This window comes from Anser cygnoides, chromosome 7, assembly GCF_040182565.1.
Source record: "Anser cygnoides isolate HZ-2024a breed goose chromosome 7, Taihu_goose_T2T_genome, whole genome shotgun sequence".
In the NCBI taxonomy this organism is placed as follows: Eukaryota; Metazoa; Chordata; class Aves; order Anseriformes; family Anatidae; genus Anser; species Anser cygnoides.
The window spans coordinates 3,383,375-3,400,088 of NC_089879.1; the positions used below are offsets into that span (position 1 = coordinate 3,383,375).

Genomic DNA, 16,714 nt, shown 5'->3' on the forward strand with positions numbered 1-16,714 from the left:
TCATCTTGGAAATTACTTCTTGGTGGAAAAAATTCTCAAGGGATCAGTGTGGAATTTAAACTCTGTTGGATCTATCCTTTAATGAGCTTCCTATAGCTTTCACTCTTAAAAGATACCAGCAAGATGTGTACCACTTTTGTGTGAGCAACAAATGCCTTAAAGACCTGCTACTTTAGCAAAATATATTTTGTATAAATGGAATTAAGCATATAAAACCAAAACCAGAATTTACGGCACTCTAGATCTTTTTGAGATTTCAATACCTGCAATGGAAATCACATAAATGCCATTGCAGAAGTTTCTGGTTTTTGTTGTTGTTATTGTAAAAATAGTATCAAGAAGGAAATATTTAATACTAACACATTGTTCCCATTTTATGCATATGTTTTAATCACACTCTTTCATTTCTTTTAATTGTTTTGGCCATAAACTGTTTCAAGTGATAAAGAAGGCTATAAGGAGTCTCAAAGAGATTTGCAAATCTTTTTACTGAGATGGCTGTATCTGAAAACAAAGGGACTAAGCTGAGTCAGCAAGGCCGTTTCAGTATTCCACTTGTTTTCCAAGTATCTCCCTAAATTTTCCACTCTTAGGACTGCAAATATTCTTCCTGACAGCTAGATAAAACCAGAAGAGTTATAGTGAAACCCAAGGCACTACTCTAGATATATATCACTGCAACTAAACACAGAATTTATCACAATCTGTGGAGCAAAATTACACAAATTAACAGGGCTCTTTTCTTTAATAATTTTGGGAATGTGCTCCTTCATCAAAATTATGCACTGTTATCTCTGTGGTTGTTGAAACAACGTGAGTTCCCTCAAATTAGTTGGACACTTAAGAGATCATAAATGCTTGAAATTTCTAGCTAGCCTTAAGGGGAGCAAAACCTTTTTAGCTAGCTTTCTCCTCTTCAATAGACCCGAGGGCTTATATTTCATCTCACCCATGTGTCTATATCCTTGCCAATAGCATGCTCTTCTAATTTATATATGGGGGACTTACACAGCTTGCTAGTCTTTGGGGCAGTTGAGCATACTATAAATGTGATATTCCTTACCACTAACAAAAAGCGTTCTCTGATGCCTTTCCATGTTTTCCACCTTGTTTAGGTGTTAATGAGAGCACAGGAATCCACAAAGGGTGCAAAGTCTCACCAAGCACATTCAGATGCTTGATCCTGCTGTAGTTTCCATCCCTTTCTGGAGCCCTATGACTTGCCATAAAGACAGATTCTTTTTTTGTCATCTCAGGGTTTTGTGTTGCTTTTACCAGGATCAGGAAAAATCTTGTTGCTCTTTCATCTCAGCCAAAGGTAACCGACATGCCAGGCAGGTTACTGGGATAGTCAAGTTTGATTCATCTCTCCTTGCTCTTCCATAGTCAGAAGCAGTTTTTCACCATGCTGATAGAAAAGAGGATGACTGGATAAGGGCTGCTTTGCAGTCTCTCCTCCAGTTCCCTTTGCATCTGGCTATGGGAAGGACATTCCCTTGAATTCTAGGATCAAGCAACAGCACTTTGTGTCCAGTCTCTCAAACCCTCCTGCACATCAAGCACAGCCTGGCAGCAGGTCATGCAAGTCTACTTTGACTCTTATTTCTACCTTGGCTGTATAATGCTTCTCTTCAAAGACTGTGATGAAGAGACTAAGTAAATGCAAAATAATTAAAATTAACAAATCCTTAAGAACAAAAAAATACTGTAAGGACTATTGTTTCAAGACGTGGATTCAAGGGGTATAAGTTTGTGCTCTTCAGGAACTGCAAAACCTGATGTGTTGAGAGAGGGCTTGGCCCTTGCTATCTGCCTGACAGACATTTGAATGAAAAACTCTCTCTTCATGAACTTTAGTTTTAATCTAAATTCCTCGGGAGTCCTGTTTTTTGTTGCCTTGTCCCAGGCTGTGTGCTGGTTTGCATCCCAGAGCTGACATGTAGCATTAGGGACGGGAAGCCACTCGGTGCCACGCGGGAAGGTCTGTGCCAGCAACATAAACAAGGAAGCAGCTTCTCTGTAAGGACTTCTGTGCACAATAACTCCACTTTGTCATGTTTCTCTTAGCGTGATGTTCCTTTCGAAAAGTCAAAGAATGAATCGAATCCCTCTATGCCTGGCTTTTTTTTTTTTCTCTTTTTATCTTGAATCTTGTGTTACCATTTCCATTTTCACAGCTAGAATTTAAAGTCAGTATATCTTTTTGATTTGGTCAGGTTTTAAATTCAATTTGCTCAGATAAATACGACTGCATTTGTTACAGGGAAGCGGAGCTTGGAGTGTGAATTCATAGTGGTGGAAATGCCTGTGATTTGCCTAGGCTGCAGGATAGCTTGGGGCTCTACTGGAGCCAGGGGACCAAGTTTTTGTATAGCGATCATAAGTGAAGGAAAAGGCGAAATGGAATTGAAATCAATTCTTCAACCTCCCAGCTACTGATCATCATTTCAGAGGATTTTTGTGGAACTGTGTCTCTCCATAGAAAATAATAATAATAATAAGAAGAAGAATAACAATAACAATAATAATAATAATAAATTTTGAGTAATTGCTTTTCGGTCCACAATTTCATTTTAATTATTGAGTTTTGGAGGCAGGGTTTGGGGAAGAAGAACAATCAATATCACAGAAAGAGCACATAGTGGAAGCTGAACAAGGTAGGTAGAGAAATACTGGTTCCTTTACTTTTGAAATTTTGAGGTGATTTTTTTTTTGTTTTGTTTAATAAATCCCAAAAGCATCCACTGTTATCAATATGTTTTTAAGTTAAACTGAAACCTTTATGGTTAGAATTAAAACAGATAGCCAATGGGAAGGTAAAGATTTGTGAATGAGAGTGAGAGGTTAGGTTAGGAAGCATTTGTTCTTTGTTGTGTGTTATGGGCCAGTTCCCAAGTGTTTTGAAAATGTAGCTCTGCATGATCTGGGAGGAGAAGCTACCCCTGAAAGACAGCTTTCCTGCAAGTGAGGAACAGTAACATTTGATGGTTTACTTTCATGCATTAACTTCAGAGGACAACAGAAGGTGCATTACTCTAGTTAGTGTCATTTATAGCAGCTATATCTAGTGGAAAAGGAAAATTGGTTACATTGGCTACCCTCTGTTTACAGCCCTCTGTGGTATCAAGTTTATTATCACCAATATCTAAAACTGCTCTTTACTTGCCTTCTCCTCTCCACCTCCTCTCTCCCTCCCCTCCAGCTCCCACTCCTGGTTCACATTGTTGAGAGTCTTATTTCATTTTGTTTTCTGATTTTCTTATCTTAAATGGTCTGATACAGATTCTGAAGTGCTCTGACTTTCAAGTGTTTGCTGTCAGTGTGAGGGCAGGGCTAGCAGAAGTTTCCACGCCCACACGTAGCTAGCACTTCAGGAGTCCAGCCATCACTTTGCACCTTCTTCCTCAAGCTGCCAAGGTGCAAGGGTGGTTCTGGAAATGCTCCCCAGAGCCACTGAAGTGTCACAGGTTGAACTGGGTATTTTTCTCTGATGAAGTAAAAGTAAATGGTAGGTCATAGGCATGTGGATTACAGAATCTGCATACAGGCTCTCTCTGCAAAAGCCATAGATATTTCTGATTGTCACGTTACACCCACAGCAGACACTGTGAGATATTGGTTTGGGCTGAGAAATTGGTCTGTGGATCAAAACTCCAACCTGGCTTATTCCTGTGTGTCAGTTTATTTGCACTGCTGGTGAACTGGACTAGCATTTTGTGGGTTATCCAGATCATGGATATCATCCAACTTAAACAAAAGGCTTGTCGGGGCAGAAGAATGATGAGGATTATTCAGTGACCTGCTCGGCAGCTCAGGCACACAGTTACCCTGGTGCAGTTGGGATAGCTGTGACCAGCAGGGTTGTTGCAGGACGAGGACACACTCAGCGGCTTCTTCGTCTCCCTTCACCACCAAGGACAGTGTCTGGGGGACCAGCACTCCCTCACTGAAGCCTGTTGCGCAATCCTTTGATGGTGCTGAAGGTCTGTTCTTCCCTTGTGGATCATCCATTGCCATTAATGAGATTTAGAACTGCACATCAAAGAAAGCTAGTAACAGTAACGATGGCTTTATATTGCATAAATATATATTTGCATGGTATGTGGTTGGTGTCTCTTGGAGAACCATTCTGTCCAGTAGCTTCAAGTCTCAGAGACTTTTCTTTGGCGTTATTATTTTGTCATCTGCTTTTGTTTGATTTTTGTTTTTAAACTGACATATAACAAATTGTATTTAACTACATTATAAGCATGTAGTTAAATGCATAAAGCAAGAATTCAAAATTTAGTAAGGAGAAGATAGGAAAGTACTAATCATGTGTATGTTTTGCTATATTTAGCATTAGTTTCAATCTCAGTTCTTACTGAAAAATCATCTCAAGGAAAGAGGATACAGGGTTGCCTTGCTTTTTGTTGCTCAAACCCAGAACTTCTGTAGTATACAGACCTGGGCTACGAAAACATACCTCTGGAGCATGCTAGCTTCAGGAGCCAGACAGGTGTGCCATGAACCCTTTAATTCGTCACTTCACAAGGCTTCACTTCACTTCACTTTACAATAATAAACCAACTCACTAACTAAATAAATAAAGTGCTAAAAAAAAAAAAAAAAAGGCAAAAGGTCATGTGGGAAATGTGATGGAGACCAGAAATACAGTGTGGGAAAGGACTTTTTAATTTACTGGTTGGTGCTCTTTTGTCCTTTCCAGACATCCCACAGTACCTTGTACTTGCAGAGCTGTTAAACATTAAATAATCAAACCATTATTAGTTACACAGTATTTCCTGACCCCTCTCAGTTTGTTTTCAGTTGTGCAGACCTTACTTTGCATTTTTCAGTCTGGCAGATTAGAGACTTTAAATTGAAGAGTCAGCAGAACTATCTGCAATTACCTCTGTTACAATTCGAAGAAAATGAAATTATCTCTAAGATGTAAACAGTTTCTAATTAAACTCTGAAGCTGTTTATGTTTCCAAACTGGTGTAGAGCTGAGCTCTGCACAAAGACAGACTTCTTCTTCATTGTCTTCTTCCTTTTTTTAATAAAATTGATATACCGATGTAATAAATCGTTCGTGACAGAGCTAGGTCTGTTGTGCCAGCAGTGCAACTGTTTTTTTTTTACAAAACTTAAGCAACATATCCCTATGCCCTAGTAATTTAGCACATTGCATTCTGGTCCTTCCTTTAGTAGAAAACAGTCATGAGATTACAAAATGGATTTATGTCAGTCTTTCACTTAACTCCAAGTAGCCTCATGTCTGCAGTGCATTTGACATTCCTTTTTTGTTAGTAATTTCCACACATTACAGAAATATTTAATTGTTTTAGTAAATAAGATCTGCATTCAAGAATTAGTAGCATTGGTTAAAATAAGACATGTTTATCAGTCCTTTACAAGAGTATATCACTGTTAACAATTAATGCAGAAAGCTACAGGGCAGGTCCTTAATTATTTTTTATTTTTTTATGTTGTTCACATCTTAGTAGATTTGCAGTTAGAAATGAAAATATTTTACTTTTTTTGTGTATTCTAGAGGAGGACTCATATGGATTTACTGCATGCATTTTCTGTAAGTGACGCTGACAAGGAGAGAGGTTACTTCTCAAACGAAAACACATTTTACTTCTGGTCTGATTATTTATAGCAGATACTTAGGGACAAGTCATGTTTTCTACTATGTGATGTATCCAGAATGGGTACAGTTTTACCAGCTTGGATGCTGGTATGTGAGAGTTCAGCTGCATTTTGTCTTGTCAGTGTAATATCCATACAAAATAGAGCTCTGTAAGGGGCATTTTTCTCCTGTAGTACTGCTATTGCCATGACCCATGAGAACAAAACATGTAAGGACATTTCGCTTTATCTTAGCTTTCTCTTCCATCAAAAACAAAACAAAACAAAACAACAGCATTTCAACCTGCAGGGATAAATCTGTAGTGCAGGGCATGGAGAATTAAGTGTACAATGTCCAGTTTTAATTGGTGTTAATGAATTCCAAATTCCCAGAGTATAAATGGAAACATACTTTAAAAGGCATATTCTTAAGGTCACATGAATGCTCTTTTTTGTACATATGTTTTATGCCCTGAAGCACTTTAAGGAATTGGTGTTGACTTGGAAGTCTGAGTCATTGTAATTAAATGATGCCTACAGCTGCATTTGCCACAGTTGTCATGGGAATCACAGAGTCTTTTGTGTCTGGGATAGATGTGCAAAATGTTTAAAATTGAGAGAGGGAAAAAGTCCATTTTACCCCCCAATTGCTTCCTGCAAAGCCAGTCTCTCTCTCTCTCTTTTCTTTTCTTTTTTTTTTTTTTTTTTTCTTATTTCAAAGTGTATGACAAAGCCCCAGACGCACTTACTGTGGGATTCTCATGGCAGAAAGGCAGGTAGGCTCCATTTCAGCTTTTCAGAACTGAATACCACAGCTACAGTGGTGAGATGAAGATAAGAAGCCACATATTTTAACATGAAATCACAGAAAATAAAGAGGTGGAATAACTTTAGTCTCCTAAGGAGCCTTTCCGGCTTCTTCTAAAGTAGCATGAAAATTGCATTCATATTCATCATTGACGTTCTCCTGGTGGTCAGCTGGTGTTAGATATGAAATCCAGGCTCCATTGAAGTTGATAGGAAAGCTCCTATATGGTCAGGATTTTATTAGGATCTTAATAGATTCCTTCAGATTTTTTTCCTGCTTAAGGATTCCAAAGTAATAGATCATGGCTGGATCCATTATTTTGTTTTGGCTTGAGATAATTACATGCTATGGTGGTACTATTTTATTTTATTTTATTTTATGTTATGTTATGTTATTTTATTTTATTTATTTATTTTTGGTCCAAGCTGTGTGAAGAAGAAAAGGGAAGCTCAGACTGTTAATTTCTATTTAGCATTTAATTTCGGTGATGTGGGAAAAAGCTGCTCTTCTCTCAGTTCACATCTTATAGGGTACACACCCATAAGGTGGAAATGATGCCATTTTTTCTCTAACACCCTCGTCTTTCCAGCTGGCATTTCCATAAGCTTCATCCTCCTAAGGCTTCCTCATGAGCTTTGTTCAGAGATGCTTCCCAAATCTCTTCACCTTGGCCCAGCTTCCTCCTCGTGAGGGTTCTGGCATACTCTGAGCCTTCTTCCCTTACCTTGTTGTCATTTGATCTGTTCACTTGATGTGCAGGCTTATTCTAGCCCAAATCCATCTGCTGAGTCCACATGAGTTCCAAAAGTGTGGCAGGTCTTTAAATCAGGCTGGTCAGATGGGTCACAGCATCACTTGGGAGGATAACTGTGCTTCTTCTGGGTGTGGCATATCCTGAAGTGTGTTAAGGATACACACAAGGCAGGACAGGAGACTGTACTGGTGAAAAACCTAAGTGTGCATAAATAAGTATTGTGGGTTGATTTTTCTCTGTTACCATTTGGGTTTGATACTCCTTTTTGTTTGGTTTGGCTTGGTTTTTGAAAAATGATTTTATTCTGCTCCTTCACCATGCTCTCTGTAAAAGTGATACTCTTAAAACCCAGTTCCCAAAGTCAGATTTATATTTTTTGTCAGTCTACTTCTGACCTATTTAAAAAACAATTCCAATGTTTTTCAAAGGATAAAATCAGAATGTAACTGTCTAAAACAAAAATTGATTGTAAAATCACATTGGGAATAAATGAAGTGTTATCAGGCCATGATGCTGTCCTAGCATTTCAAGCCAGATCAGCGAGTGCCTTTTATCTAACCAGAAATCAATTGGAAGCTGACCTTCAGCAAGGTATTTGGAGCAATGAGATGGAGCATTTATCTTTATTTGCTTATCTTGTGCTGAGGGTGCTGTGTTTTCTGTGACAAGTTTTCTGTGACAGAGAATGCTGGTCATGCTTCTTATCTGCAGTTTCCTTCAGCATTGGTAACTGATGGAGGCAAGGGATGCCTGCTGCCCTGTTTTCCTTTAGCCTGGGACCAGACCTGACCTGGCCTTTTTATTCCTCCCTATTGTATATGATGCTTTTTTTTCTTTTTTCTTCTTTTTTTTTTTTTTAATTTTACTGTAGTCAGCACTGGATTAACATCAAGTTTTAAGCAGTAGATTGCAAAACCTGAACTCTCAGCAATCCAGCAAATTTTTATTAATGAGGTAGTGGTCTAAAAGGAAACAGAGCAAAAGATGAGCCAGAGGCAAATTCAAACTGATTATAGCTACTTTCCTTGGCTGTCCAGTTTCCAACAGGAAGAACAGTTGTCTGAGTTCAATTCCCATGGAGCTTTTGCAATGCAGATAACTCCGGCGTATCGTCAGAATACTGTCAAGATTGATAAATTGGTTTGGTATTGCTTCACCCACTGAACACAGAAATAAAAGTCACAACAGGCCTCTCAACAAGAAAAAACTTCTCTGACTGTACATTTGTCAAAGTAAAAGTAACTGTTAATAATGTTTTATTTGGCAGTTTTGTGACTGCAGAAATATCAAGTCATGACAGTGTATACTGTATAAAGCCATTAAGTGTTGTTCCTTTGCAAAAAGTATTTTTCTGGACCATCCAGTCATTTGCTTCACCACTGTTTTCTGCCCTGAAGTCCCACATTCAGTACTATAAATCTGCTTTTCTGAATATTTCAGGTAGTAAAATTTTCACTTTCAGTTTAATGGGAGAGGTCAAATCTCAGCTGGGGCTATGAGAATCCGGCCTAGGCACCTGAAGTAATATTACTTGAATGAAGCCTGGGAATCTGCATTATCCCCAGGGCTAAATTACAAAGATCCTAAAGCATTTATGTGTGAAGTTTAAACATTTACTTGGAAAGACTTTATTTCAATAATCCTGGAAATTTCATTGTAGTTCAGCAAGCCACTGTCACTACATATCAATTAATTTAATCACTAGTGTGGCATTCACAGTTATTTATTGGAAGTGTAAATGCTACCATGTAGTGAACATGACAAAAGCTGTAGGAGAAATCTAGGCTTGCTTTTAAATCACTGACCATGAACTCAGACAGCAAGAGCTTTGATGTCGTGTATAACTACATGGCCCAATTCTGTGCTCTACTTTATTGATGCTTCAGGGATTAAAACTATAACAGAGGAGCAAGACAGTGAAAAATAGGCTAGAAAAATAAGTATGAGTTGCCAGACACCTAGTTGTTTTTGAAGCAACTTCCCACTTCAATACTTAATATATATGTAAAAAAAAGAAAAAGAAAAAAAAAATCTGCTGTATGCAAAATCTTTGGGTGGGAAGAAATCTGCAGCTACTTTTAGGATCTCCTTTTACTTTATTGTGCTTGTGAGATCTACTTTAAAACTGTCTGTCTCCCCCAAAAGTACTTACAAATGAAGCCATTGTTTAAATTATAGATTAACAAACCCTCCATGCTATGGAGGTTGCCTGATTTTAAACAGTTGCTATTAAAACCTGAAGTGTATGAAGTAATGTACGATGACAGAACTTTATAGACTGAGAGATCTATAGTATTTGAAAACCTATTTCAATATCAAAGAGAACTGGATTTATCTCCTGCTCAATACCCTATTCTGTGAGGTTCTCTATGATTACTAATTCATTAACATAGACACTATATAGAACAGCTGAAGTTTCTAAAAATGCCGTCTAATAGCAAATTCAGTTTTGTTCTGCTAGGCTCATATCTCTTAGGAGACCAGAAAAAAAGTTATTTTCAAGAGATGGAACACGGTAATAATATCTAGGAGGTTAAAACCAAGGGGAATGTCTTTTTGTGAGAAAGAATTATGTCAATTAGATCAGGAGTTAGAGAAGGTGGGCAAATTGTCATGGTTCTTTGAAATCAACACCTCGGTGGGTTTAAAAACACTCATTTCACTTGAGTTTCTGCATTCTAGGGTGTTACCTTTGTGTTATTCTCTCTGCTGCTGACAATTTGTCTATAAAAAAAAATATATACTTGAACGAAAAAAAGCAAAACTATCTCGATTTTTCAAGTTTTAAAAGTTGGACTTAGGTTCCTATGTAAGACTGGGATTTGCAACTGAAAACCTGCACGTTGGTGTTTAAGTAATTCTGTGGGGTGTGAAAAGTTGGAAATTAAGGGAAATTTCTTCTCAGAAAGAGCAGTCAGGCACTGGAACCGGTTGCCCAGGGAGGTGGTGGAGTCACTCTCCCTGGGGGTGTTCAAGGAAAGGTTGGACATGGTGCTTAGGGACATGGTTTAGTGGGTGACATTGGTGGTAGGGGTATGGCTGGACAAGATGATCTTGGAGGTCTTTTCCAACATTAATAATTCTAGGATTCTATGAAGAGGGAGCTCACACTTCTTTCTTCTACCTCCAAAACAAGGATCTGAGTTGCTCTCTTCCTCTCCAGTTGAAAGTGAGCCACTGTGCAGCCATAAGTCAATAATTCTGGAGACTAATTAAGTCTAAGAAACTAAGTAAAACCAAATATGGTTATAGTCTGCTTTAGAAGGCATTCCAAAGGGCAAGTAGACTCTTGGTTTCTTTTCTCCAGATACTACTGACAAATTTTTACATTGAATATTATTTGGATAAAATTAATAAGCAATTTAGAGCATAGGACTAAAACCCTGAGCTTTCCTTCCAAGAAAGTGTCTTTACATGTAGGTTACTCTGACAAATAAATGTATATATTTAAAAATATATATATATTATTTTTTTGACACAGAAACCTTGATGTTGTTTTCAGTCCCCCATTCAGTGGGGCAGGAGCTCCAGGATTCCCAGCTGAGTGTCAGAGGCTGTACTTCAGTGGTGAGGTTCTATAGGAAAGGGTGGCAGTGGAGGCAGTTGCTTGTCTCTGGCATCTCTTGAGTCAAAGAGAGTGCTGCTGAATGGTGCTCTTGGCTTAGGCCCTCACTCGGGAAAGAAAAAAAAGCAACAAACAAACAAACAAAAACAAACTACAAAAAGATAAAATAAAAAAGCATGTCAGTGTAACTGTGGATCTCAAAGGGTCCTAGGGTCAAGACAGACACTATGAGACACAGATATTCAGTTCAGACAAGGGTTTTCGTGGAAAGTGCTAGAAATTCAGTTGCTTTACTAGTGAAATTTTTAACTGCTCAGGGCTTGTTAAGAACATCTTCATGCTCTTAAAAAAAAATAACAACAACAACAAAAAAAAACCACTTTGCTGGTGCCTGAGCTGTTTCCAAATATGGCCTATCAAGCTTAATTTTTTTAGCATTCTGGACAAATCCAGGTCCCAGTTTTCTGCACCTTTGGAAATTAGCTAGTCAACAGTTGTTTCAATAAGTAAGTGCTGGAAAATCAAAATGCCCTTTTAAAATTAATATAATCTCCAATTATCATATTACCTCAGGGAGGAAGGCCTGGTGGTACTTAATAGAGCTCTTTGGGGCTGTTGTGCATTTTAATTGAGTGAATAATTGTAAAACACTTCAGGGCCTTGGGTAAAAGGCTCTGTATAAACATTGCTCTAATGCTGAATAATCAGGTTGTGATATGAACTGGAATAAATGAACCCTATAAATAGATATATAAGGTATATATTTATATAATGTATGTGTGTATATATACCAACCTTTTGGAGATAATGTCCGTTACTTTATGAATGTCCTCCATTTCTTGAATAAGAAAAAATCTGAGATTAGATAACAAAATTCAAAATAATCATAATGTTCTTTTCCAAGATACTGTGAATCAGCAGTTTATCATCCTATGCAATATGCAGAGAACTGCCAGCAGTATTGATGGGGATACCGCTTCAGTGGTTCTTCTTGAGAAACTGTGAAATGTGTTTCAAAGGGAGTCTTTTTTTTATGGTAGAGGAACACGGAGGAGGCAGACCCAAGGTACTCAATGTTCAGGCACCTAAAGATGCAGCTAGACATCTACAAGTTTAGAACCAAGGGAGTTTCACTTCCGATGGCTTTCCTAAGGTATCACTGCAGTCCAGTGGTGGGGCTTAGAATAGACCAAGGATCTCCTGTAGCCCATCTCAGTGCCCCTCCAGGTATTTTCCAGCTGGAGCATTGGATGAGAGACAGAAATGGCAAATGCAGCTCAGCAGCAGGATCTGTGCTAGGGCTATAGCTAATCTGCTGTGTTACCATGCATCAATCAGCAGCCACTCTCTTTTTCCTGAATACCTTGGCTGTCTTATCTCTGAAAACTGTAATTTTCTGAGGCAGTGACTCTGACTTTTTCTGTGCATGTATTCTCTTATTCTTCAGTCCATTAGGAGGGGAAATGCCTCTGAAATGGAGATGATGGAGATGAACTTTTATAGTTCATGCAAAAAAGAAACTATGCTGGGCAATGTAGTGCTAGTACAGACAAAGAATTCTCTTTTCTTAAAAGGGACTTGACACTTCCCATGATGATGCCACTTCACTTAGTTAATGAAAGGAGCCATCTAATACAGGCTAAATGCAAAAGTAGATAGAGGAAACTGGCATTTGAATGGCTTGAGTGCTTGAAATATAAATGAATGGGACAAGACCAGACTCTGTTTATAAAGGAATCAATTACCAGCCATCATCTTACTACTGTGAATCTCTCATTTGCAGGAGCAGTCAAAGCTATTTTTGCTGGGAACTAGGATAGTCATTGCTTGAGATTACATGCATCTTTCAAGCACTAAGGAGACATTGAGGAATGCTGTGGATTCAAGAGGGGTAGAAAGACTCTGAAATTACTTTCCTTGCTGTAAACCCACTGAAGAGACTGATGTAGTGCCAGGCACGATTTGAGTTCTGCAGAGTTGTACCCACAGCCAGAATGGTTCAACTAAATGATCTATTGTGTATTAAATGTACAGATTCAAAGAGTGTAGCAAATGTGTGGGCTATTCAGCATGCTAGAATAGGAATTAGGTTGGACTAAAGTGGTATCTGAGGGTTATTCTAAAAGGATAAGTGCCTGGGGTACCACAGAAAATACAAATATCTCTGTTTGGTTGTGTTACTGAAATCTTAGAGGCAGGTCAAGGATTGACTTTACTGAAGAGACTCCATCATGTTTTCCCACACAAAGGAAATCCTTCCAGGTGAGGACTGAGGCTTATTCACAGGGTAGTGTGGTGAAACTTGCTGCACTTTTTAGAGGATGAGTATCCTTCACATGACTAGTCATGATTTTTCACAGGCTCTAGATTCATTTTAACAACATGCATAATGCTACTGACATCTGATAGCTTTTCCCATCTGCCAAGGTTATCAGGCCTCAAATGAAACAGCTTAAAAATTGAAATGACAGCCAAAATGTAGACTAAAATCAATGATCAAAAGCTGTGGCTATTACATTGGATTATTTTGTCACAGAAGAAGAAGAACGGTTGTGTGTCATAATATCATGATATTAATGATCGATTATGTTTCCAATGAAATACCAACTGGCATCAACTGATGTGGTATCTTCTCTTTCATGTGTGGTTACCCTTCAGTTGCTCTCTGTTTCCATTTGTTGTGTTTTTCTTCATTTTTACTTTGCTTTATTTTGGGCTTACTTGGTAAAAAAAAATATTTTCAGAAAATTTCATCAAATAACATGTGCTGCACTGATGTCAGCTGAGGAAATCAGCGTCAAGAGCAGGAAAAGCCAGAAGATGAATGGATCTCTTAGTTCAAAATAGGAAACAGCTTGAAGTTCCTTTTGGGGGGGGGGGGAACAGAAACCTCATTCATTAACAATGACATTATTTCACCTCTGGTAAAGAGTAAGGATTCTGTTCTCCCAGTGATGGACAGACACATTTCACATTCATGCAAATGACCCTGAGCATTCATGGATACAAAGGAACAGCCCTAAAATACTGATGGTTTTGACTGGCAAGCTGTTCTTATGGACTGCATGTGGCTCAGACATCTGGCACAGGGAAAAATGCATTATTTGTATTCCTGAATTGATTTCAGACTGTGTAAGGTCTGTATGACTCCCTGCGTTCATCTCAGTGGATATCAAAGTAAATCTGTGTCAATGAAGTGAAGGATCTTGCCTGGATGATGCAATATCCATTTATTCACACTTTGATCTGAGGATCAATTCTGATCAAGCTCTCGTATCTTTTGTGGGGGATTTATCACTCAGATGTATCTGTGGTTCTTGAGGTTTTGCTGGTGTTTGATAGAAGCGTACATCCACTTACTTGATCATAGTCACGCACACAAAACTTTGTGCCTTTTTTCCAGTCAAACTAAGAGTGGGACAGGAGCTTGTGGTGTTCAGTTAAGATCACCTCCATTTGCTCAATATAAAAAGGTCAGTAGAAGGTTTCCCAAGTGCCTTTATTTTCTATTTCATCACTCTCAGTACCTTCCATTTCCCCTTGAGCCCGGAGCTGCAGCTAGCAGCCTGACTCCTACCTCATGCTATTCCGAAATTTGTTTATCTTAGACTCTGTCATTTTGCCTAAACATTAACATTTTCCAGAAATCAGCTGCTTAAGTGAAGAGGCCTATTAACTTTCTGAAGTCATATGTCAGTGAACCACAGAACTGTTTAGTTTAACTAGACAAGCCTTGTAGTGGTACATGAAAATTATTTTCTTCTTAAGAGTCATGTTTATGTCATTTACCAACAAGCTGGCTGTATTACTGCAGAATAATCTGCAAAAGGGTAATTTTAAGAGGGCACAAAATTAATTCTATTCTGTAGAGTACCCCTAACCTTTCTACAAGATCCTAATTAACCAATCCTAAGCATAGGAAGCTATATCACATCTGCAATTGTCAAGCGTTTCTTTTTTTCCTTTTTTTAATAGACATTATCCCTTTTTTATAGCAATATGTATCACCATCCACAAAGAAAGCTTTTCATTTCAGGATATTAGAAATAACAGTTGATTCATCGAAGTCTGAAGCTCAGCAGTGCAGAACTTCCATCTATTATCTTGCTTGTTGGCAAGGATTATGCCCTGTCCCTAATAATACATGATTGATACAAAGCATTTAGTGAATAAAGTCCAGTCATTATCAGGTTGTCTCCCTGTGCTGCTGTATTGTTAAATTACTGCTTGACTGTGGAGCAGCAGTAAAGAAGGTCCTGGGTCTTAGGGGAGATAAGGCAGCTTGAAAGCTGTTTTTCTGCTTGGTTGTGATCCAGATTCAATGTAATTGTGTGCACATCTCAGTGGAGAGAGGGCACAGCAGACTTCTGTAGGATATAACTCTGATGGCCAGACCCGGGTGTCATTTGTCTCATTTCTTTGAGTCAAACTGCTAATGTTCATTAATGAGAATGGAATGACGTCCTCCATCAGAAAAACACAGATTATCTGGTGACATTTGTACTCCACTGGATCATTTCACTTACTGTCCATGCATTTTCCAAAATAAAACAGAGACCCTAGGTGCCTGAACAGCAGGGCCAAGTTCTGCTCTCATCAGTATGAATTCAAAATATGGGTATTTTCAGTAGTGTCTTGAGTCATCCAGATTTCAAATAAGAACTGTATTTGCTTTAATCTTGCAGTTCCCAAGCTCAGCTTTGGTGAACTGCAGAAGCAGGTTCTCACCAAGGAACACGTTTTTTATCCCTCTCCCTCTCTCTCTCTCTTTCCCTAAAAACATAAAAGTTTGCCACTCTGCAGAGCAAGATGAATGAATTTGCCGTTTGAGGCTAAATTTTCCAAGACTTTTTAGGATGTTTTGCATCCCACTGAATGTTCAATCCTCCCTGCAAGCCTAGCATTTCCTTAGTGTCACGATCAAAATTTTCTCTGTAACTACCTGCACAGAAGTGGGAGAAGGAAATCCAAGTACGAGTGCTTCCAATCTTTACCAGCAGTTACAACTTTAAATGCAAATGATGGAAATTTCCTTGCTCATGGTCAGAAATTGTAATAAACATTTTGGGCACAATTTCACAGTGAATTGCTATATCTCAATCCAGTGTTAAAGGCTAAAAAAATGAACACAGTCTTCTCGTTTGTGCACAGGTGTGCTTAAAGGTCACCAGTGTGACGGGAGAGAGATGTTTTCATCTGATAATGATTTTTTTTTTCTCATGAATTTTTCTTCCAGCTACCCATTTCCCATGGTATTCAGTAGCTGCAGCAGAAAGGACCTAGAAAACAGCCTGGAGAAAGGAGTGGGAATGTGTCTGTTTAATTTGCCTGAAGTCAAGGAGTCCTTTGGTGGACAGAAGTGTGGGAATGGCTACGTGGAAGATGGAGAGGAGTGCGACTGTGGGGAGCCTGATGTAAGACACCACCTGTGAATTACTACTCACCTCCTATCTGCAGGGTTTTAACAGTAGAGAAGTTCCAGAGTTGGTTTGGCATGTTTAAGGCTATTTGGTGTAAAGCAGAACTTCCCCTTCTCTGCTCCTATCTTATCAGCTTAAGCCTCAGAGTCCTCAGAAATGCGGGTTTCTGCTTGCCTTGCATTTGGGTCGCTGAAGTTGCAAAGCATTAGTTAAACGTGTGCTCAATTTGCCATTAATGAACAAAGTCTCTCGCGGTTCATCCAACAGACCAGCTGTGAGTATCATGTTCCTAACAACAGAGATGCCTGTACAAACGAGTTAATAACCTAAACCCAACATAAATTTGTTAACATCACTTAGATTTCTCAGGATACCACACAGTAACTGAAAGTTCTCTTCCATATATGAGAAGCTACTGAATTGATATTGCTTAGGTATTTATTTGGTTGCAGCCAGTTTCAGTTTTTACGTAGAACACCCTTCCCTCTTTTGCTATGAGATTTTTCTTTGCTGTTAGCCAATTACCCTGCTAACAAAAATAGCCTTTACTG

The 16,714-nt window shown here is 38.6% G+C and overlaps 1 protein-coding gene across 2 annotated transcripts in view; it reads left to right on the forward strand.

The window, feature by feature from the left end:
* The window catches only part of ADAM12 (ADAM metallopeptidase domain 12), a 182,990-nt gene that overhangs the window by 133,774 nt on the left and 32,502 nt on the right, over positions 1–16,714 (forward strand). For both annotated transcript variants that reach the window (XM_013185841.3, XM_067000318.1), the window contains exon 12: positions 15,980–16,157. In XM_013185841.3, the coding sequence (XP_013041295.2) occupies positions 15,980–16,157 (178 nt within the window). The remainder of the gene's footprint in view (positions 1–15,979; positions 16,158–16,714) is intronic.